The sequence below is a fragment of the Scophthalmus maximus genome, chromosome 11 (assembly GCF_022379125.1).
Source record: "Scophthalmus maximus strain ysfricsl-2021 chromosome 11, ASM2237912v1, whole genome shotgun sequence".
Lineage (NCBI taxonomy): Eukaryota > Metazoa > Chordata > Actinopteri > Pleuronectiformes > Scophthalmidae > Scophthalmus > Scophthalmus maximus.
This window is the reverse complement of record NC_061525.1, coordinates 14092326-14114074: the sequence shown is the minus strand read 5'-3', so window position 1 is coordinate 14114074 and position 21749 is coordinate 14092326. Positions and strand designations below refer to the sequence as shown.

General features: G+C 40.3%; 1 protein-coding gene and 1 long non-coding RNA gene across 2 annotated transcripts; both read right to left on the bottom strand.

The window, feature by feature from the left end:
* Positions 1-6862: 6862 nt before the first annotated feature.
* ankk1 (ankyrin repeat and kinase domain containing 1) lies at positions 6863-14748 on the bottom strand. The gene is made up of 9 exons (XM_035623783.2): positions 14373-14748; positions 13901-14183; positions 13619-13770; positions 13221-13270; positions 11932-12087; positions 10859-10983; positions 9680-9713; positions 8951-9191; positions 6863-8539 (listed from the first exon to the last, which is right to left on the bottom strand). The coding sequence occupies exons 1-9, from the start codon at positions 14555-14557 to the stop codon at positions 7495-7497; spliced, it is 2271 nt and encodes a 756-aa protein (XP_035479676.1). The 5' UTR covers positions 14558-14748; the 3' UTR covers positions 6863-7494.
* A 4356-nt stretch (positions 14749-19104) lies between these two features.
* On the bottom strand, positions 19105-21277 carry LOC118299540. Its single transcript, XR_004789892.2, has 3 exons — positions 21118-21277; positions 19948-20065; positions 19105-19658 (listed from the first exon to the last, which is right to left on the bottom strand). It is a non-coding gene; the product is annotated as an uncharacterized LOC118299540 (long non-coding RNA).
* Between the last annotated feature and the right edge of the window lie 472 nt (positions 21278-21749).

The following is a 21749-nucleotide window of genomic DNA, read 5'->3' as shown; positions in this document are numbered from 1 at the left end:
TTTGAGCACACTGAGGTCTTGGATTTTCTCTTAAAAATTCAATGGCAAAATTTTGTATTCGGAGTAGTTGGAGATGTGTTGGCAGAACTAATGACATAAGTGTATCTATCTCATTTAGTTTTTTTAGTCATACACTACACTGGAATTGTGTGCAGGGTTACTTCAGCTATTTCTGCAATGAAAAAGTGTACATCAAGAAGTCGTTTAATGATTAACCTTATCTCACTAAAAGGTGCATACTGTTAAGGTAAAAACAATTAATGCATATTGATTCACTGGTCACAAAGTAGGGCGTGTAAAACAGATTGAAAGCTCTGTTACCCCGGTTTGCCTGAATTCCAAGTGCAACCTGCCGATACATTTTGAGAAGCATTTATCAGCTTTCATGTTGTGAACATCCTTTTGAGACATCATCAACATCCTTACAACTGAGGCATCGTATTGTTGATACTGCGTGACAGTCAGTAGGTGATTTACCATGAGGCAATTTGTCACCTAGTTATGTGGGTAAATTACATCCTGGTACACATGAAAAGAGGGAGAAAATAGAGATTAATAGCCAATATTTCTCTTACAAAAAAAGGTTCTGGAAAATACTTAATATTTATACCATTATTCTAAATATTAGAACTATTTATTACTGCACAAATCTCTACACAGGCAGCACATAGAGTGGCCAATTCATTCTAAGACACCAGTCTCACCTTAATCTACACTTGTATTGAATGTATTGATTCATTTTCTCTGCTAATCTTTGCCTTTAAGACAAGTATGAAGGAGTGTGGAAGAGTTATAACAGAAAACCTACCTTTCTACACTGCTGCATAGAATATCAAGAGAATTGCTGTGGTGCTTTAGAAAGGGATTCTGCCCAATTTGATTGTGAACTTCAAAAGTATAACATATGACCTTTTCAGGAATTCATATGAAGTTAAAATAGGAGGCCACACTGTTATCAGCACAACTAAAATACAACATCATACTGTATTTGCCTTTGTGAGTTATTAGCTTTATTAAACTGTAACAGAACCAGAATGAAGGTTTCTAAGGGGGCAGTGCATGTAACTCCAAAATGCTTTGCAGAAACTGGATCAGTTGTATCTGCAGCACGACCAGACAGACCAAAAGTGACCACACCATCAAAAGATCAATACATCAAGCTTAGTTCCCACAGAGATAGAAAAGCAAACTCAGATACAGGCTAAATAAAGAACGCAAGACTCCAATCAGCAAAAGTACAGTCTGTCTTGAAGTGGTGTAAGATGATGAGTAGCAATTTCTCAGGGGGGGAAACAAGGCCAAAAACTTGGGGTGAGCTACAAAAATAGCAGTATGAACAGTGGATGATTTGTATCTTGATTTGTGGTTTCAGACTTTTGTACCCCAATGTATTTCTTATGGAAATTCTAGGCTTCATTTAATCATGCCGTGCCATCAGTATCCCTTAAATGCCTTTTCAGTTCACGTAGTGCAGTAAATTTGTGTGCATTCGATCATGTGGTGTGACATTGCTGTATGCCCTACGGGATTTTTAGCGACAGAGTGATCTGCAGCATTAACTGATGGTTTGAGATACTGTTGTGTTCAGGGGAGGTGTGGCCAAGTCATGAAAACAATTCTAATTGAACAGTAAAGTAATGGCAGGATGCTAATGGATTTTTTTTGTTTTATTATTGTATTAATTGGTGGTTTGAGATGTGTTGTTTTAAGGGTGGGAGCAGCTTGTGATGAGAGCAGTACTCGTTCATTTGCAGAAGTTGGATGTAATCTTTACTGAAGCCTGAAGGACAAGAGGTGAAGGCAGGAGGAAATGAAACAGATACATACAGTATCTGAGCCGTATTTAATTCTCTGTCGCTTTGCTCCTCCTGGCAGCTTGTGCAAGGAGAGAATTGTTTGGACGTTATGATGCCGTGATCTCCGCTGCTCTACGGTAGCAATATATCTTTTTGTCATTAATCTGTGCAGAATAAACTTTGAAGGAGTTTTAGTCTAAAAAGTTCACAAAATGCCCAGCATGACCTCTCCTTTTATATATATTTGTTGCAAAAATGGTCCATGAAGCAATTTAGAGACAGAAAACACAGCTATATTAAATCACAACATCAAAGCCCCCACGCCATACCTCTTCAGGGCCGATCAAAGTAATGTGGGACTGGGACCCCAGAAATTAGATACCAGACTTATACACTTAAGGCCCACTCACTAAACTGGTTTGAGTTATGTCAACAGCTTGACTGCAAATTAGGGTTGTCACAATATCAGATTAATCATTACATGATTATTATGACCAAAATAATACTATCACGAGTCTTGATATCTATAGAATGTTTGAAAAATAACAATCATAACAATTATCATTTTTCTTTAACTGTGTACTGTAAGGTAGTTTGGCTCAAGTGTCAAAGGAAGGTGCTAGGTAGGCAGACTCAGCAGACATGTTGACTCAAGGTGAATGTTTATTTCCAGTGCTCCCCATTACACGTGTAACTTGTCAAAATCAAAGAAAAATAAATCTGAACATGAATTCATGAAAACTCGAACAAAAGGCACATGTTCACAGGCAGCACCTTGTGCTTTCTTCCTTCCCCAGAATCAAGAAAATGCAACTCAATATATTGGGTGTTCAATTAAAGCCTCCACTCGTTTAGCCCGTACCAGTATTTACTGAGGGATGAAATATACAGTGACCGTAACACAAGGAAATATAAATGATCATTTAGCTCCCTTCTCAAACTCATTACATTTGTAAATCACAATCTGAAAGGTACGCATCGCAACAGATTTTACTTATGAACAATAAACTATAAAACTTAGCATTTAGACTAAAACGAAACCCCCACCAGTTGGTTTAACCCATGATGTCAGCGATGACATCACCAACACCATAAAAAACAGGAAATTCTGGGCGGGGCCTCTCTCAAACAATAGACCTGCATGGTGGCTCTGAACAAAGGAACAAACAATTGTAAGTATGGACAGAGAAACAAACAATTAAACAATTTCCAAACCTGCAACTTAATAAAGATAACTGAAAGTAACGTCTGCTTTGGTATATCCACAAACAACTATGTTATGATCTGTCCCTTCGCGGACCCAAAAGTGACTCAAATGTTTTGTTGCTTGGCAAATGAAAACATTCCTGTCTTTTTATAGTTTCCCATCTTTGTGATTGTCTGCCTCGCCTTGGTGTGTTTCAATTGATGTCCAATTATCCATGCCTCCCTTGTGTATTTAGTCTCTTTGCTCCCAGTCCTCTTCTTTAGTTTACCAGTTTAACAGTGTGTTTCTCTTAATCTCCCTTGTTACCTTTTGCTTCAGCTCAGTTCCTTTGTGATTTGAGAATATTTAAAGTTTTGTTTTTTTTCCTGCCTGCCTCTCAAGCCTGTTTTTTCATTATATGATCTTGCCTTTGTCAATTGTCTGCATTTTGGGTCCAGAAATCCTTAAACACATAACAAACAAATCCATTCTAACAAAAGTTTGCAGGGGCAGTGCTACACTGAAAGCAGTCAAAGGCAATCATTCCTGCCAATACCAGACAAATAGAAAAACACATTACAAAACAGCATAAAACAGACTTTTTCTGCATTGTTTGTGCAAATTACACTTTTCGGGACCACGGGAATAATTTTTACACAACACTACAGAAGCAAACTCAGAAGGAGACCAAAGAAAACTCAAGTCATTGTGGATTATTCATTATTTTTATAAAATGCCAAATGACGTCATGTTCTGAGCAAAAACCAGACGAGAAACAAATTAACTTAATGCATAAAATAAACACACTTGGACTGGATTTCTCTTACGAACTTTGCACAGTTGGGACATACGATCCTCCCGTGTCCAAGACACGCTGTATTCATACTGTACTTTACTGTATAGGGTATTCAAATAGTGCAAAGATACTCAGCGTTGGGGGATTTCTGTTACGCGCAAGGGAGATACCAATGAGATCCACCATTAATCATTTCACAAGAACATGACAACACCAAGCGACGCGAGCTGAAGGAATAATAAGAATACACGGGAGAAAACAAGGCCATTCAGTAGCAGTAGTTCAATAGCTTTGAGGAAACATTCTGCAGTGTAGTGGGAATTGCAAGTGTATAGTTTATTAATGTCTGGTAATTTATTCAGTGTTTGTGATAAGAGTCATTCAATTGAATTTTTTTTTCACTCTGTGACCTTAGTGGAGATTCACCAAGGTGAGAAAAGAGCAGTCACTTGCACATTAGCAACACCTATACTGTACCTTGGGGATTTAATGAGACCCACATGTTGTGTTTTTCCACTGTTATACTTCGAAGTGAGAAGAGACCACTCAATCTCTAATCGTGGCAAGGACCAGAGCTGCCTGCCTTGATGCCTTCTTGCCCCTGCTTGCCCTTGCTGGGGTGGCACAGCTGGGCCAAAAGGCACGGACGCAGCATTCATGACTGCAGCGGCTTAACACCACAGGGGGCAGATCAATTGTGAGTCTAATCCTGCCAGTTCGAGGGGCTTTGTAGAGAGCACGTAATGGCTCTCTGCTGCGAAGCTAACCTTGCCCATGAGTAGCCAGATGGCTAACTAGCATTAAGATGAGGGGCTGTGAATGTGTCAGAGGTTTCTGTGCAAAGAAAATAAAATTCCAAAATCTTTATACAAACATGTATAAACGTGTACGCCTAAGCTTTGGTACAGCCTAAACAGTGTACAGAGGTTTAGGCAACACCAGAGAATGAAATTAAATGGCTCATCCATAGCAGGCCCAAATGAGAAATGTGTAACTTATTAAAAAATACTATTACATATGCAAATTGCTCCTAATGAGTTTCGCAACAAAGACTCCAGAGCCTTTGAATCTTTAATTTGTGCAGATGAAAATACAGCATGGTGAGCTGTACTCTGTAGTGCTTTTGAACCAGTTCAGTCAAAGCAATCAGGACGAAAAGTTTCTGAGTAATTTAAAACAGTTCAGTCAGGACCACTATAGTCAAAAAGAATTAATTTCAACAATAATAAATAGTATGTATAGCCACATGCATACAAGGAAAGCCTGAACTAGGGAGAGAACACCTCCCTACCATTCCATGAGCACTTCACCAAATGTAAGACAGCAGCTGAAGACCCATGGTGCAGATAAGAGCAGGCATCAATGACAACACATGACATTGATTAAGTCAGATACAATATGAAAATAAGGTGCTGGGGTGGAGTGGCTTGCAGTGCTTTAGCATCCTAAATATGAACTTTCGTCAAATGCATAGAAGAGGATGAGCTGGGATGTCAGCTGATGTGAGCTGGCACAGAGATCTGGGCTGTAGTTCTATTTTGTACGAATAATATCAAACAATTCTAGTGATGAGGAAAACTAATCAATAATATAGCAGGCAATTGTCCCTTCACAAAATAAAAAACACCAAACTAAAGCTCTCTTTATTTTCTTAGTTCTGTGTTTGTTGTACGAGCAACTTGCACGACATCTCATCTCTGTTTTACCTCCTTGTCCCCCTGTTGGAAAATAAAATTAGCTTAGGCACCTGCAAACTCAATTACTGGCCAGTAGAAGGTATCGGATGTGTCACCGTATGTGTAAAAAGGTTGGGGCAGGACCATTAAATTAGGAAAGCCTGATTAGATGTTCAGGAAGTGGCATCACAACGGTGGTGCAGTTAGACACAAACGCTAGTTTGATTTGAACGTTAGGACAAAAACACTGTTAGACCAGTTACACAATGACACAGCTCTGTGGAATCCAGAGAGCTGTGTCATTACCATCTGTGAAATTGTCATCAGGCTGTTTACTGTAGTCAAAAATCACACAGATGTGTTTTGCTTCCAAGTTTTAAGATATTGAAAGCCTCATGAATTTCAAATGAGAGTAATGCGCTAAAAAGGACACTTTCAATTACAAATCCTTGCACCCAACCTGAGGCACACAGTCCTCTCCAGAGAGACGCTTTCCATAATGTGATAGGTGCTTTTCAAACTCCGGTGTATAAATTACAGTGAGAGCAGGGTCAGCAGACACTTCACTTTGTCAGACCCCTGGTATAAACCATGTGAGATAATAAATCAGGATTTGGTAAAACTAAGGCAGCCCAAGTGAGTGCTACTTTGTGAGGTTAAAAAAGAGAAAGAATACTTTATGTTATTATTCTATCAAAGTATAAAACTTCATGTGGTGACTTTTCTTAGATTTTATTGGCTTCTATTGTGCAGTAACCAGTAGGTTAGTTATCTTTTAGTTAAGGTTACAAGTGTGTTTGTGTACTTTCACGAGTTATTTGTCACCAGATTGGATTTACACAGTGTCTTTTTAGTGGGGGTCAGATTTCAACACACAACAAGAAACTCTGTGTTGGAGACAAACCAAACAAGGTAGCAGACAGAACAGATTATAACCAAGGTTGCATTTAAAAAGCAGGCGTTCACTTAGCAACCAAAGGGGGGAAAAAGAGAGACATCTAAGATCAGTCCAAGGCCAAGTCGTCTCTGCCCTTTTCATTCACAGTAATATGATTCAGGTCCCACCCCACCATCAGAATCAGTCCGCCATGGTTTCAGGGAACATTCTGTGAACACAGATCAATTCAGCCCCTGAATCCGTGCGTTCCATTTCAGTTTAATAAGGTGTCACTGTTGTAAATGAGTGTGGCACAAGCTGGACTGTGCTTACCTCAGTTTTCAGGCAATGACTGATTATCGGAATTATTTTTGCCTTGTCATAAAACCACTTACCCAGAATGGGGACCCCACTGTGTAGGCTATGCAATAATATTTGGGAAAAGTCCAATAGATCCTGGTTAATACAGTGTTGTCAGCAACAGTGATCCAGCAGTTCTCTCATGTGATTGTTAGACACATGACACCTTCATAAGATTTGACAGGTTTAATCAAATAAATCTCTATAAGTCATTACAGCAGCAGCATATTTATAGACTCATTTTAGACCATATGTGGGAGCAGCACTCTGTTCACGAGGAAAGCAAACATTAATAATCAAGGTGATTCAAAGAGGGGAATCGATGTATTTTTGCCATTATAGTCTACTTCACCTGATTCTGACCCCATGTGTTGACTCACCCTGTGGGGTTTTACAGGGTATTATACAGGATTATTTTCAAAAGAAATGCCTGACTTGGCAAAAATCAGTTGTAAAACATTATAGGTTAAGTAGTTAGATGAATTAAAAAATAGCTGCTTTTTCAAAAACAAAATAGCAAAATTTTTTTATTATACAATGATTTGACAACAAAATGTAAGGGGCTCTAAGGCATATGTACATGAGAAATGAATTGGGATAAATAGACAGATGCAATGGTTCAAATGCTATTTGTGCATTTCAGTTGTGCTGTGTTATATATTTCTTTTAAAAAAGAAAAGAAATTTAAAAATATTTTCTGAATCTCTCTTAAAGGTGCCTTGTTAAATCTCAAAAAGATAATGATATTCCAGCTGTGTCACTGATGTTTTTAGTGTATCGTTATCCTTTCCTTTCAAATTGCTTTACCAAGAGCTCTTCTCCAGTAGCTGCACTATTTCCCATTTTTCACACCTCTGAGCCAAAGTGAGAGCCGTGGATCCAGAAGAATCCAGCAGTGTCCTGTCTGCTCCATTCAGCAGCAGAGCCTTTACAATTGGCACACAACCCTGCTGGGCAGCCAAGTGTAAAGGTGTCGCCTTTGCCGAGTTTACTGCATTGACATCTGCATGATTTGATATCAACTGGAGGACACATGGAAAACTGACACTGCTACAAGCAACATGTAGCGGGGTCCATCCTGTACGCTCCTCCGGCACGTTTGGGTCGGCTCTGGCTAGCAGGAGCTTTGCCGCCACTTCCGATTTGCTGTGGTGGCAGGCAAGGTGGAGTGGGGTCCATCCATTCTCACCCGTAGCATTAACACAGCCACCGTGACTCTCCAGCTGGACCACCGTGGCTTCATGGCCCCTCAGGGCAGCAAGGTGCATGGGAGTCCAGCCTTGGAGGGTCCTGGAGTCTGGGCTGGCTCCGTTTGACAACAGCTGCCTGCATATGCCTGTATGACCCTTCAGAGCAGCCAGGTGAAGTGCAGTGTATCCCCTGCTGTCTGCACTCTCAGCACTCGCCCCACTCTTCAGCAACTCTCGTACTACTCTGTTATGGCCTTCCTCAGCTGACAAGTGAAGAGAAGTGAAAAGAGAGCAGTCGGTAACATTGGGATCTGCTCCCTTCGTGAGGAGGAGCTTGGCAATATTCAGATGCCCGTAGGCAGAGGCGAGATGGAGCGCCGTCCTCCCTCGCGCCTCCTGCCGTTCTCTGACTACTACCTCTGACAGCCGTGAAATCAGCAGGCGCGCCACTGTCTCATGGCCGTTCTGGCAGGCCAGGTGGAGGGGCATCCAGCCTGTTTTTTCCCGGGCATCCGCCACAGCTCCTTTGTCCAAAAGGAGACGTACAGTCCTGTCGTCGCCATTCTGAGCAGCAAAATGTAGAGCTGTCCACTGGTCCTCATCTCCCTGGGTAGCTGATGCACCGCGTTCCAGCAAAAGAGGGATGATATCATGAAGCCTGTAAAAAAGACATTTAATCTTTAGAGAACTCTCTTACATTCAGAGGAATAGTTTGAAATTTGGGGAAATACACTTATTTACTTTCTTAAATAAAGTTAAATAAGAGCATTGATACCACTGTTATGTCTGTCCATTGTATAAGATTTGTTAACTGTATGAACATGTATTTTTTTACCTGTGAAAATAAAAATGTCAAAACAACAATTTGTGGTTTTAGCCGATGACATATGCTCGACGAACTGACGAGTCCAGGACTCATTACTGTGATGTTGCCAGGCAACCAGCAGAGACTCAAGTTTTTATCCTAAGCTACGTGACCATCTTGAAATATAAACTACTTTGCTGGCACAAATGACTTTTCCCCGTGTCACTCTTAAAGGAGTTTATTGTTATTTTCCTTTATACAGACCTGTGCAGAACAGCAATAATAAGAGGATTGTAACCCCTGGCAGTGGCACAGTTGACGTCAGCACCCAGACTTAGGACTCGCTCGACACTCTCCGCATCTCCGCTGGCTACCGTGTAGTGAAGGAGCCTCCTTTCCCCTGAAAACTGTGTGCATACATGCTCCCTTTTCACAGACCGTCTGAAACTACCAAAGTCCTTCTTGGACAAAAGAGAGAGGATGCCATATGTGGCATGTTGGTCATCTGTGAAATTAAAGCAGAGGGATTTATATGATACAGAGAGCAAATGAAAATGTGATTATAGTGATTTTTTGCATGAATTTTGCCTTACTACAGTTCAGTCTTCTCACTTAATTGTGTGCTTGTGTATATCATGGTAGATATCTGGAGCCTGTGTTGCTCAGTCGATATCAGCTGTTGCAGCGAAATGTTCGTGCATTAGTGTTTGAACAAATTTACCTATATTCCTTTCTATTTTTTACTTGAAAATCAGAAATGAATGGATCAATAAAACACACTGTGAATCACCTATCCAATAATTCAGCCAGCATTTCAGAGAGAAAGCATCTGGGGGCTGCAAAAAATGTTTGTTTTTCATAATGCCCTCCTCCACTGATGGTTGGCTTTGCTTTTCAGTACTAATGGTAATAATAAAAAAATGTGAGAGCACTGTAAACAGCACTTTTTAAATGTCAGCCCGCCATGTTTTGCATTTTCTATCCTTTCTTTACCTGAGGGGAGAGCAGGCATATCATGCAAAGCAATCTAAAATGGAAAAGAAAGAAAGTAAATACATCAGAAGTCATTACAAGTGGTTAATAAACACATATGTTAATCAACACTGTATGAGCGTGGGTCTTCAAAGGTACGAGTGACTCAGCAGTTTAACACTGGTGTTATTAACTACCTGCAAATCATGTTTGTACTTTTCTGTTTGTAACCACACTCTCTAAAAGATGAAAACCTACTGTTATTTATGATCCCATTCATTTTTTATCTCAGGTATACAGGATGCCAATTAATGCAGATTATGTATTGCTATACTTTCAAAATCCCTGTGTCACTATGGTAAATTTTCAACACTTTAACCAACTTCTCACACTTTAAAAATGAACAGGATCAAATCAACTATAATACCACTATGTGAAGATGTTCGAGATTCTACAATTCAAGATTCCCCCTCCCACTTCACACAACGAACATATAATATTTAGGCTTTAATACATGTCAGAGCTCTACAACCTCAACTTCAGACCTCAACTAAAAAAATAGAGGTTGAGTAGCTACAAACTCTTGACCAAACTCCCACTCCCATTTGGCTGAATTACTCATTTTAAATGGAAAAACAAAAAACCCAGAATATCACTCGCAGTAATAAAAAATGTAAAAGTACATGGTAGCCTCGAGGCACGAGACTTTCTACACTACTTCTTGGCAAATCTATTATAATATTTATTCGAAAAGACCAAAAAGGAAATAAAATACCTAATGACTAGATTGAGAAGGTCAATGTAAAAGCTCTTCAATGGCAGACGTACCCTTCTTACCAATGTCAATCAAGAAACCGTGTCACTGCAAGAATAACTTAATGTGCTTAACTCTCACAGCCTAGTGGAAAACCAATGGTATCACAAATTGTTCATTAGCACTGTGCAGGTACTCTCCAATTCAAGCACAAGCTGTACTTCCAGCAGCAAAATATCCCTCTCTACTTTCCATTATGGCAACAAAAGGAAACCACTCGTCTCCCAAATAACAAATTCATGTAATTTGATACACTAATCCAGAACAACAGGATTGGTAGAGACCAGTTCCTCCATTCAATGATATTCATAATTAAATCCAAAATTAAAAATAACCAACAACACATTTCTAAATTCTATAAATTAATGAAATCAGGTGGAACACACTTTATGTACTGGGGGAACCAGCAAAGAATAATCTGTTGTCTGGTCCCTATCTTCGTTTTGGTGGCTGTGGATTGGTCCAGCGATCTTCATGACTTCACTCAGAGCCTCCGTTTTCATCACAGTATCTGCCAAAAAAAACAATTCAGAAAGACTGATCTGAATTGGCCTAATCAAACAAGTGCATGCCCAGAACAGTTGAATCTTCTAATTGCATCACTTCAGTGGACAAGCAGTAAGGCATGAATTACAAGTGAATTCATTCATAGATAAGATTATAATAGCATTATTTGTGAACATCACAAACCGTGTTGGAAGACATTTTTTAACCAACATAACATTGATTTAGCTAAATAAAACAAATTTATAAAGTTATTAGTGGATATTTAAACAAACATGACCCACTTTGAATGTGTTTCACTTGATAATCGAACACAGAGCCTCCAAGGTTTATAACGTGGTGTTTTTTGATTTTTTGCTGTGTACATTTTTGTTGTTTGTGTTTGTTGTCTTCTTCATCTCATATGTGGATCAAATGAAAAACATCTACCCACTTGTGTTGATCTCATGTAGGGAAAATAACTAATAGTATTACTGAAATTGTTTTGAACTTAGATTTAACCCAATGATACAAATCTAATCAAATGCACTCTTTCAACGAAGCAGCCAAGATGTTTTGCGTGCCGTGATCCGATCCCACATATATTTTGTTGCATGTTAAGGGCGTACAGTTATACAGCAGTCAGACCAGTCCTTGTACAAATAAGCTTTAAGAAGTCTACTATTATATCATTATTCAAGGATACTGCGAAAAAATTCCTGGTGTTGTCGAAATGTGTGTTTTGAGACTTGTTCAAGATCATAGACATAAAATTGTTTCTTTTGTCATCTCAATGCACATTTCAATAAAAAAACAACTCAAAAGCTTTGGGAATTCAGTGGATATATAGTATAGTAGTAGTATATAGTTGATGATATAAAGAGCACCAGTTCCATTGAGAACTTTAAATCTATATAAGAAAGTCAGCAGAGAACAATTCAGCTCTGCTCTTCAATTTTTGTTTTGACTTCTGCACCTGAGAACTGTGGCCTCTTCCAGTGATCCTGGTCCCAACACTGCTGCATGATGCTGATCATTGGCTCACACTCGTAGGGCTTCTGATCGGGTATCATCTCCACACAGGGTCTCTTCCCGTGTGATACCTGCAAGAGCACTGTGGTCACGCTGCACCCTGGGTCCACAAAACAGATGTCAGACACGAGTCCCACAGCAGCAGAGCAGGTTTTTACTCGTTTCGACACAGTACGAAAACATTTAGCCAGAGGGGGGAACCAGGCCAAATTATGTTTAAAAATCATACAGCAGCATTTTTTAGATTCACTGAAGACACCATGTTGACCTGTTCGTTGTGTTAAAGGAATGGTTTGTTGTGGTTTTCTGTGTCTTTTTTTTTTGTACAAACTAAACAGGATATAAAGTGTTGATTCATTTATTGAGCTTTAGAGGTGCTGGTTGGTTTGGACCTTTGGACAGAGCAAGTGTAGGTTTCCCCCATTTCCTGTCCTTATGCTAAACAGTCCATTGACTTCATCTTCAATGGACAGATGTGACAGTTTTGCCGATCGCTTAACAAAATAGGGAATAAGCCTTTATCCAAAATGTTTTTAATCCTAAACTCACAGGTTGGTTTTTTTTAATAAATGAAATTAAATATTGGGTTCGCGTTGTTTGTGCTTGATCAGGGCTGCGGTTATAGTGACAGTTCACCAAAAGGTTGAGTTTTCAGTCATTGTTAGATAAACGGCTGTTTATTAACCATGATTTTGTGGGTGCCATGAATTGATTTGAAGGATGAAGGACAGAATGCTCAATTTTAACCAAGGTAAAACCAACCAATAAAGTGCCTCAGGCTGTTAACTCGGGAAGTGTCTGGAAAATTGGGCTGCAGGAGAGTGTCCGAGACAGACGCTTTCGCAATAGCAGGAAAGTTTCATTCAGGCGAGGGTTGGTGCCTGGGTGGAGAGCCCACTCATTCGTCGTGAGTCTTCTGGAAATGTTCTGCACGATGGGGGAGGGAACTGCCATCCTGTGTCTCCGCTCATTTTGTCACATCGTTCCATCAATGTTGTTGTCATTTTTGTGCTACTCTCCATGTTTCCATACAACATTTGGGACATTACAAAACATTTGTTTAGATGTCTTGCTTTCAATTTGGAAACAGTGAGAGGAAATGCCTCCACCTTTGTGGTGTTTAAGTGGGAATGTTGAATGACAAATCACTAAACTACAGCGTGATCACTTGCTGAAGTCACACCTACAAATCCTTTGTGAAGATGTGACATTTCAAATTAATTCATGACCTACCTGCATACGGTTTGTGCTGCGTCAGAATCTCCCACATCATAATTCCAAAGCTGTAGTAGATCAAAGCAGAAAGACGCACTTTTTCATATCCTGTATTCAGGAAACGTTTAAAAGTCTCTTAAAAATACTTTTTGGGCTTTTTTTTGTTCCATGAAAAAACGAAGTGCTTTTTGTTGTTGTTGTTGTTGTTGTTGTTAAAAACAGTGTATATAAAAAGGGAAGAAAGAGTGAGTCAAACATGAGTAGAATAGATGGAATATGTCTGTCTGTGAAAAATATTACAGGAAAACTATATAGTAGATTGCAATGATACCCTTTGTGAATCGGGGGTCGTGCACTGAATTGGAAAAAAAAGTAACTGTGATGGTGCAATTTTGAAAATGCCCTTGGCAAGTCACCTGTAAACATCAAAAGAAGTTCCTGGAGGATCAGGGCACTGAGTGAATATCTCGGGCGGAATGTAGCTTATGTTCCCTCTTGCTGTCAGATGCTCCATGAACGACTTCTTGCTCGTGCCCTCTTCCCAGTGGATCAAACCAAAATCTGAAATCTTAGTGGAAAAAAACAAGAATTCCACAGTTACACAGCATTATCATACATTGCTGAGCAGCAGCTAAGAAATGCCAAGAGGTCACTGAAAGCATTTCCAGTCTGATGCTGTTTTTTTCAGTTTCACTGACCTTGGCATGGAGATGATCGTCTAGTAGGATGTTTGACGTCTTGAGGTTGAGATGGAGTAGCGGAGGTTTCATACTGTGGAGGAAATTCATGCCCATGGAGGCCTCATGAATCAGCTGGAACTTCTTTGGCCACATCAACGTGTGACTGGCCAGGAGATTGTTCAGTGATCCATTACTCATGTACTCCATCACCACAGCCGTCGCTTCACTACACAGTCCGTAGACTGATATAATATACTTGAATTTCACTTTGGCCATGTTGGACACCTCTTCTATTATTCTTCTGTGATGGAAAAAAATAATGGTTAGCAGAGGGGCTTTGGGAACTTCGCCCAGTGGAAATTATTTTCTGTGTCAAACATTGTAAAGGCAAAGAGAGCAAACCGCAAGATCTTTGTCATGCTCAGTAGTCATTCACAACTGTGCCAATATACCAAACATTTTGAGACAGTTTTCATAGTTTAAGTCCCACCTGTAAAAGTTGTTTCCACACAACGTTGTGTCAAAGCTTTTCAGGGCACATTTTTCCCGCCAGACTTTGAGCTTGACCTGGTACACCTGATTAAATCTGCATTCCGCCAGCTTAATCCAGTTAGCCTCGAAGTCGCCCTTCTTGAAGTCCCTGAACTGCCCAGGGGATCCCTCAAACCAATCCATACAGTAGTCGAGTACAGAAGTCCTCTCTGACACAAGCCCCCACAACACAGTCACTCTCTAATCCTACACATAAACAGAGCTTATCCTGCAGATCAGTATCGATCAGTAGGCACCGCAGGAGCTTGAGCCTCACGCAGCGAAGAGAAAGTAGTAGAACATGGACACAGTAAAATCATTGGCAGCTGGCTGTGTGAAAGGCATGTGAAGTCACAAACACACAGTTGAAAGATCCTCCCACAACAGTGGGTGGGTGTGATCTGCAGAACTGGTTTGCACTGAATGTGGCTGAGCGAGTTTTTTAGCCGCTGCGAATGCTGACCTGGCTTTTATCCGGCGGTATAATTTTTGATGTTGCCCTGAAAACTGAGTTGTTCTTCAGAAATGTGTGAATTCGGCACTGACAGAGTATGAGTTATGGTAGCTCAGATAACAACTGCAATGTGAACCTGTATATACAGTAAATGAACTGCCTAATGAACCATCCACTTTCAAATTACACTTTAACAAGGCACTTAACCCCCTGTAGCTCCAAAGGAATGGCTCAGTAGTCTGCAGTTTGAGTTTGAGAGAGGGGCAGTTATCTGTGGTGTGTGTGTGTGTGTGTGTGTGTGTGTGTGTGTGTGTTTGCGTGTAAAAGTGTGGAAAGTGAAGGCTAGGGGTTAGGCATTTAGTTGTGATGGTTAAAGTGCGGATAGGAAATGCATTATGCCAATGAGTGTCCTCTCTAAGATAGAGGTACGAGAGCGTGTGTGTGTGTGTGTCCTATATAAGTAGAAATCTCTGCTTAACATAACCTGACTCCAAATGGGAAATGTGCTCAATGTGTTAATTCAGTTTCTTGCTAAGAGCTACGGGAATAAGAAGATAATATCCACTCTCACAGTCAGTCAATTACGGGGTTCAGTTTTATATATTGTTAAACCTTTCCACAGTATGGGGTATTACCAGCTGATTAAAAATGTAATTAGCTTTGAGAGAGCTGCCAATCACTACTATACTGTTTCCTGCAATAGTGTGGCTGCAGCAAGGGCAAAATTCACATCTACTAACAAGTGTAGTGTGCTACTAATTTTGTTGACACATTGTTTTCTGTTGATAGGTAAATAAGTTTATACAGAGAAATGTATTTGGATAATGTGTTGAAATGTCCCATGTTTTAAGTAGACCTTGAACTCATCTGGTCCGTTTTCTGTTTGTGTATTGGGTTATCAGGTGTCATTTTGTTATTGCCGGCCAATCAGTGTCCAGCCGGGAAGAGTGTGGTAAAATATCGGATTAATATAGAGGTGGGACCAGACCTTGGGGAAAAAGGTGTGTATAATGTGTCACAGTTGCAATTGAGTGAGAGGGCTAAAGGAATTTAAAAGGAATGAACAAATTAGATATTACATTTACGTATGTACAACTTTTCTACAAACTCTGAAGGATTACTTTTTTGTTATACAGGTGAGGCACAAAACCAATTTCTTTTCGTGGCAGCAATTCCAGAAAAGCTCAGATATAATAATTAGACAAAATTCAAACAGCCCAAAAAAATCATATTCATAAAAAAAAATGATTTGTATGATTTCAAAACAAGAGGTTAGTATATTGCATTGAATTGAGTTGCAAATTTAATTTAAAACTTGTTTGCACTCATGATGTGTAAACAGAGTATCTACTGTGAGTAACATTACAGTAGCTGGGCCTCATTTCTCACATACCAATCATTTACAGTCAGTCGGGCTGGTTTTCCCGCACAGAGCAAGATATGAAGGAACAGAGCTGCAGACAAGACAAAATTCGATCAAATGTTTTTGAACTTTTTGTCAAAATACATCAAGAAGCGAATTATTGGATTCCCATTATATTCACTGCCCTAGTGTTTGTGAGGACTTTTTCAATAAATGTTTAACATATAATCACTCTGTTCTGGAACTGATCATGCCACTCATTTAGCACACAGCATTTATTCAAGATGGATTGTAAATTCAGAATTTCCCGCGAGATGACTTTGAGTGTCTTTCCTGATGCTTTAAAGAACTGATTTGTGAGCTGCGCCCATTTCAGTTCTGCGTGTGTCCAGACATTTACTGTGGATTTCATCTTTCTGTATCATTAAAGCAGGGTGTTCTTTGGCAGACAAGATTTAAACTGCCTGGTTTATGTGAGAGGATTCCGGAAATAAGACTCTCATTCAAGAAGATGGTAAAACAAAGAAGTCCTCTACCACCTTCCCTTTTATTCCCGCCTGCTGTTCTGTTTTATTGGCCCGTCAGTTGAATTTTAGCACCACTCAAACTCCTTTACGGCCAAATTTATCTGGGGACATGAGATTTTTAAATTTTTTTTAAAGGAGATGAACTGAGATATGCACATACAGTGGGGGTCCAATGTGGTCTCTTCTTGGACCCCATCCTATATAAATTGTTCTTGTGGGCCACTGGTAGCTTTGGCAGTCATATAAATATCTGGGCCATGTCCCCTGGGTTTCTTCATTTCTTGCACATAGCACATTTAGATGCAATAGAGTTCCTGGTGAGAGCATGAAGCAAATCTCCCCCGCAGAGCTCACAACTGTAACCCCCATTAAGCAGCTGTCCATCTCCCATCATCTCTGTCTTTCTGTAGCTTTTACGGACTGTATACGTTATGTAGTTGTGATTCAATAGGATTTTGGTTCATTACGTGTCTCATCAGAGAATAGCAACAGGTCAGGATTCTCCAGTCGTTTCTTTTCTTCTTCTCTGCACTGAGGTCGTACTTAAACGTTTCATCTCTAAGGCTCAGTTCGCTATATTCATTAATACTTCCCCTTCAATAGGATTTCCCCTTCCTGCTCCTTTTAATCTGCTGGCTCACCCTGCAGGGTGGAGGCAGGGAGAGCATGCACAGCTGTGGGATGATTTACATTAAGACCCATGGCCAAGCTATCAAAACATTATTATGAAGCTTCGAATGATTCCAGGCTAATTATTTTTGCAGCATACACTGCAGATCATTATGGTGAGCTGTCACAACTTTATTTTTAGCTGAAATATTTGAAGATGTGGACAGAATTGCCAACCGCAAAATCATGGAAGAGCATCATTGTTTAGATACAAAAGACAGTTCTGTTTGATTCTGAACAGCATTTGTCTCCTCACAAGTGAAACACAGCCACATTTAAACCTGTTCATCATCATAGGTGTACACTGCATATACACCATCTGTTTATTTTATTGGGCAGTGCTCTGCAGATTTCTTTAATTAATTAACATGTCAACTCCTTGCAACACAATGATTTCCAAACCCTTCATGTATGTGGGCGTGATGATAGATGGATTTAACATTCACTGACGGCCATAGTTTCACGCTTTACTCACTCACACTATTATATAGGACAGACTCGCGGATTGATGGTCCAATGAGAACCATGTCGTGATCAGATTCCTGATAGGCTACCCGAAGGAGAAGTCTGTCTTCACTGATGGAACATCAACATCTCGCCAATCTCAGCCAATCGCATTAGCAGGCTCCACCACACTGTATAAGCTGACTAGCTGGAGCCAACAGCTTTTTTATTGCGCCTTGTGTACTCTCCAACAACTGACAAGTTTTACTCCAGTGTCGCTGATCTACATTCTGTAAGCATAGACGGAGCTCCACGAAACTAAGCGAGATGAGCATGTGGGGGAGGCATATTTGCGGTGAATTGGGGATCTGATCTGCTATGTGCTATGGTAAATGCTTGAAGTGTGTAAGCTGTGTGTTTCAGACTAGAACATTTATTGGTGTCTGTGTAGCTCATAACGTCTTTGATCCAAATCCTATACTATGCATTTTTTCCACGTGTATTATACAGAGCAATGGAGACATTTCAATTATGAGGCACAGGATGTCTTTGTGGGTGCATTTGTGTGAAAAGGAAAACATAATCCAATATGATAATATATTTGTCTTTCATGCACTGGTTGAAATCTTTGCATCATCTAAATTAGAAGCCTTTGAGATACTGAAAAGCTAATTTTATTTAACAGCAGTATCTGTTTTAATTTCCCTGGATACATTATTTGCCTGCTGTGTCTGTTTGATTGAATGCACACATTTATTGATTTCTGTGGCGATGAGCTAAGATAGCTATGAAACAGCATTTAATTTAACATTGAGCCTTTTGCAACTTCTTTGACAAAATAAATACTGATCCACTTCTTATTCATAGAAAAGGTTTGGTTTTAAGCTGGTGGGGTCGGGGGTTATTTCAGCAGATTCTGTGGTGGAAAACTCCCTAGAGTTTTATTCTTCAGGTGGCAATAAACTATTGTAGAAGAGGAAGTGGAAATGAGAGGACATCACAAAAATAGGGCAAGTCAAGCCTGCAATGATTTAAAATGATACACAATGAAAAAAGTATATTAATATTTGTTTTATGTATTATATGTTGTTATATATATGTTTATATGTTTTCGACTTCCAGTATTTTTGTTCTTCTCAGTGGAGGTTTATGTCTCATGCTTCATGTTTACATGCAGTAAATGTGTCTACATTCAGTAAATGTGCGCAGGGGCTCTAACTCTAAAAGCCAAACCAGGAATGCATATATTTTAAATATAAACCTGTATCAAGCAGCAAATCTCATACATAGAGAATTGATTTGTTGCCACTGAGTGAAAATAAAGGGCTCAGAGCAGCTTTTCTATTCGGGGGAAGGTGTTTATTTTCAGTGAATGATAATGGGTTGCTCTTGGTTAAGTGTGAAATTTGACTGCAACAGCTGTGTCACCTGTGAGAGGAGGTGTGAATTGGATTGCTTCTCCACTTCAAGTCTGGCCTATAGTGGCTGATGCGAGTGGCCGCCTCTGCTCTACGGCTAATATGATTGACTGTTCCAATGTCTGTTGACTAATGTAATTGTCTGCCGTTATTTTGGTGAGAACGTGATCACTTCTAATTGGCCGTGGCTCCTCCTTGGTCACGGTAGGATCAAGTCACCTCAGACAGCCACAGCAGGCTCGTGGCGGAGCTGCTGAGGGGAGCGGACCAGCTCGCCCGGCGACGGTAGGCCAGCCACACCAGCAGTAGCGTCACCGCGACAAGAGTGGAGCCAGCCACCAGGCTGACGACGACCAAAACCATGATAAGTCTGAAAATCAAACAAAGACAACCGGCGTTAACGCTGTTGTAATGATTGGTCCTTGTGCTATCATGAAGAAGAAGAGGAGAAAAAAGTTTTCTTTTCACTTTACCCTGCCTTCACTGAAGAGAAAATGTCTTTCATAGTGTGGAAGATACAGTACATTTATCTCCACACCGAGAGATCACAAGCTATAGATAAATGGCATGGTCATTCCTCATTTCCTGTCCACCAGCATCTTTCGTGCATGCTCTGTTTTGACCGATTGTTTTTGTTTAAAGGCACAGACAATAATTACCTTTCTTCTCTTGGTAGGTTCTTCACCTCTCTCAACATGGGACCAAAGGATATATGCGATTCCTGCGACTGGTGACCGTAGCCTCTAAGGCGAATGCACTCCTCTGCTGAAGGTGCTGCTATAAAAAAAAAAAGGACAAGGGGAATGTCCATGAAAAATGATATGTAGCCAACAGGTCATTCATTTTGAAAAGGTGTTCCTGTATGTTATCAAAGATAGTGCAAACAATGCAAAGAAATGAGGATTGAAATAACCCGGGTGCACCTCTCTGATTTGTCTAAAACCTGTTTTCCTTTACAATGTTTTTTCGTTGGATGAAAGGGAAGGAGCACTGGAAATGGGATTGTTACTTGAAAGCAACACTCCTTTTAATCGTAGCAGCCCGTTCTGAATCACAGCAGTTCAGACAAGGTAGTGGAGATGTAACGCATAGCTCATACATTGATAATATGTTTCGGGGGAAATGTATACCCTGACATCAAAAGCCAAGAAAGAAAAAGAATTTCATGGAGCAATTAGAAAACAAAGATCAATAGATGCTGGCAGACAAAAGTTGCAGAATATGTGGAAAAACATGAAAGTATACACCTGAAATAGATTTGTTCGGGAAATGCATTTTACACATCACTAAACCAGTGCAGACACTATGCTGCTTGGATTTAAACTGACAATTTCCCAGAGGAAAAAATGCTTAACGTAGAGAACGAATCGCTCAAGTGCTCGACAACATGAGAGGACACTGGAAACATCTGTTGGGAGAGATGCAGGAGAGCTCTATGAAGGCAGACATAAAAATAAGTCTCGGGAGTTTATCCTCTGTTTCACCTCCAGCCTCTAACACGCACTTGTCAGATGATTCAGGTTTCCCCATTAAATCACAGGCCTCATTTCCACAACAGCAGGAGACCGTATCAGCGTCCTTTGCTACTCTGGAAGTGTTATTCAGTAACTTTGCAAAAAACCTTCAGCGTGCATGATGACATGATAGATTCTTCAGGCTGCGTGTCTTTGGCCTGGCCAGCAGCAGTCACATTTTCACATTTAGAAGTTGCTGTGCCTGTGGTGGGATGGTGTAATCGTGCTGCTCCCCTTTCACTGCTAGTGCAGGAGAATTATTTATCCTCTCCATAATCGTCTATGCATTCACCTCCTCTCCAGTTGCTTACTCACCTTGGTCTCCCTTCTGGGTCGTCTCCCCGGGCCATTTACGTCAGCCTGTTGGCGCCTTCTCTCTGTCTCCCTGTTTTTCTCAGCGTCAAAGCCTGTGTCACTAAATTTAAATCACCCGCAGCTGCTCATTCTCTCATCCTCTCCCATTCATTACAGTGTGCACCCTCTGTAGTCTTACCCTTTCACAGTCAGAGCGGTTTTTATCGAGCAGACTCTGAGATCACAGTGTAGGTACACTGCTGAGTAATTAATCATTTGGAGGAGGCTGTTGGAGAAGCTGGCACTGGTTGACACGGCACTGGGCAGCAGCAGTGTGATCCCAGACGGCTCTGCTGCTAACCTGAACAAAAACACACTGTGTAACCTCAGCCGAATTGTTTCCTTTAAAAAGAAATGTTGAAAATGGGGTAAAATGCAGGTAAATTCTGCGCAGCCATTGAAGCAATACAGATCAATAATCATTAAAGGAGATGAAGCTGTCAGGCTTGCTATAAATATGTGCTATTTAACTGAATTAAAGAGAACAGAAATCATGTTATTTAAAGGTCAGCTTTCACTTCATGGTGTTGTCCGGCTACTCATGCTGTGTGAATCATCTAAATTCAACATTATCATGTAGAATTTATTCATCA

Coding starts and splice junctions, on each gene's coding strand:
- ankk1 (XM_035623783.2), bottom strand. CDS start 14,557: ATGGATTGGTTTGAGGGATCCCCTGGGCAGTTCAGGGACTTCAAGAAG. Junction 14,184..14,372: donor TGTGGAAACAACTTTTACAG/GTGGGACTTAAA, acceptor TTTCCATCACAG/AAGAATAATAGAAGAGGTGT. Junction 10,984..11,931: donor GAAGAGGCCACAGTTCTCAG/GTGCAGAAGTCA, acceptor TTTTTTTGGCAG/ATACTGTGATGAAAACGGAG.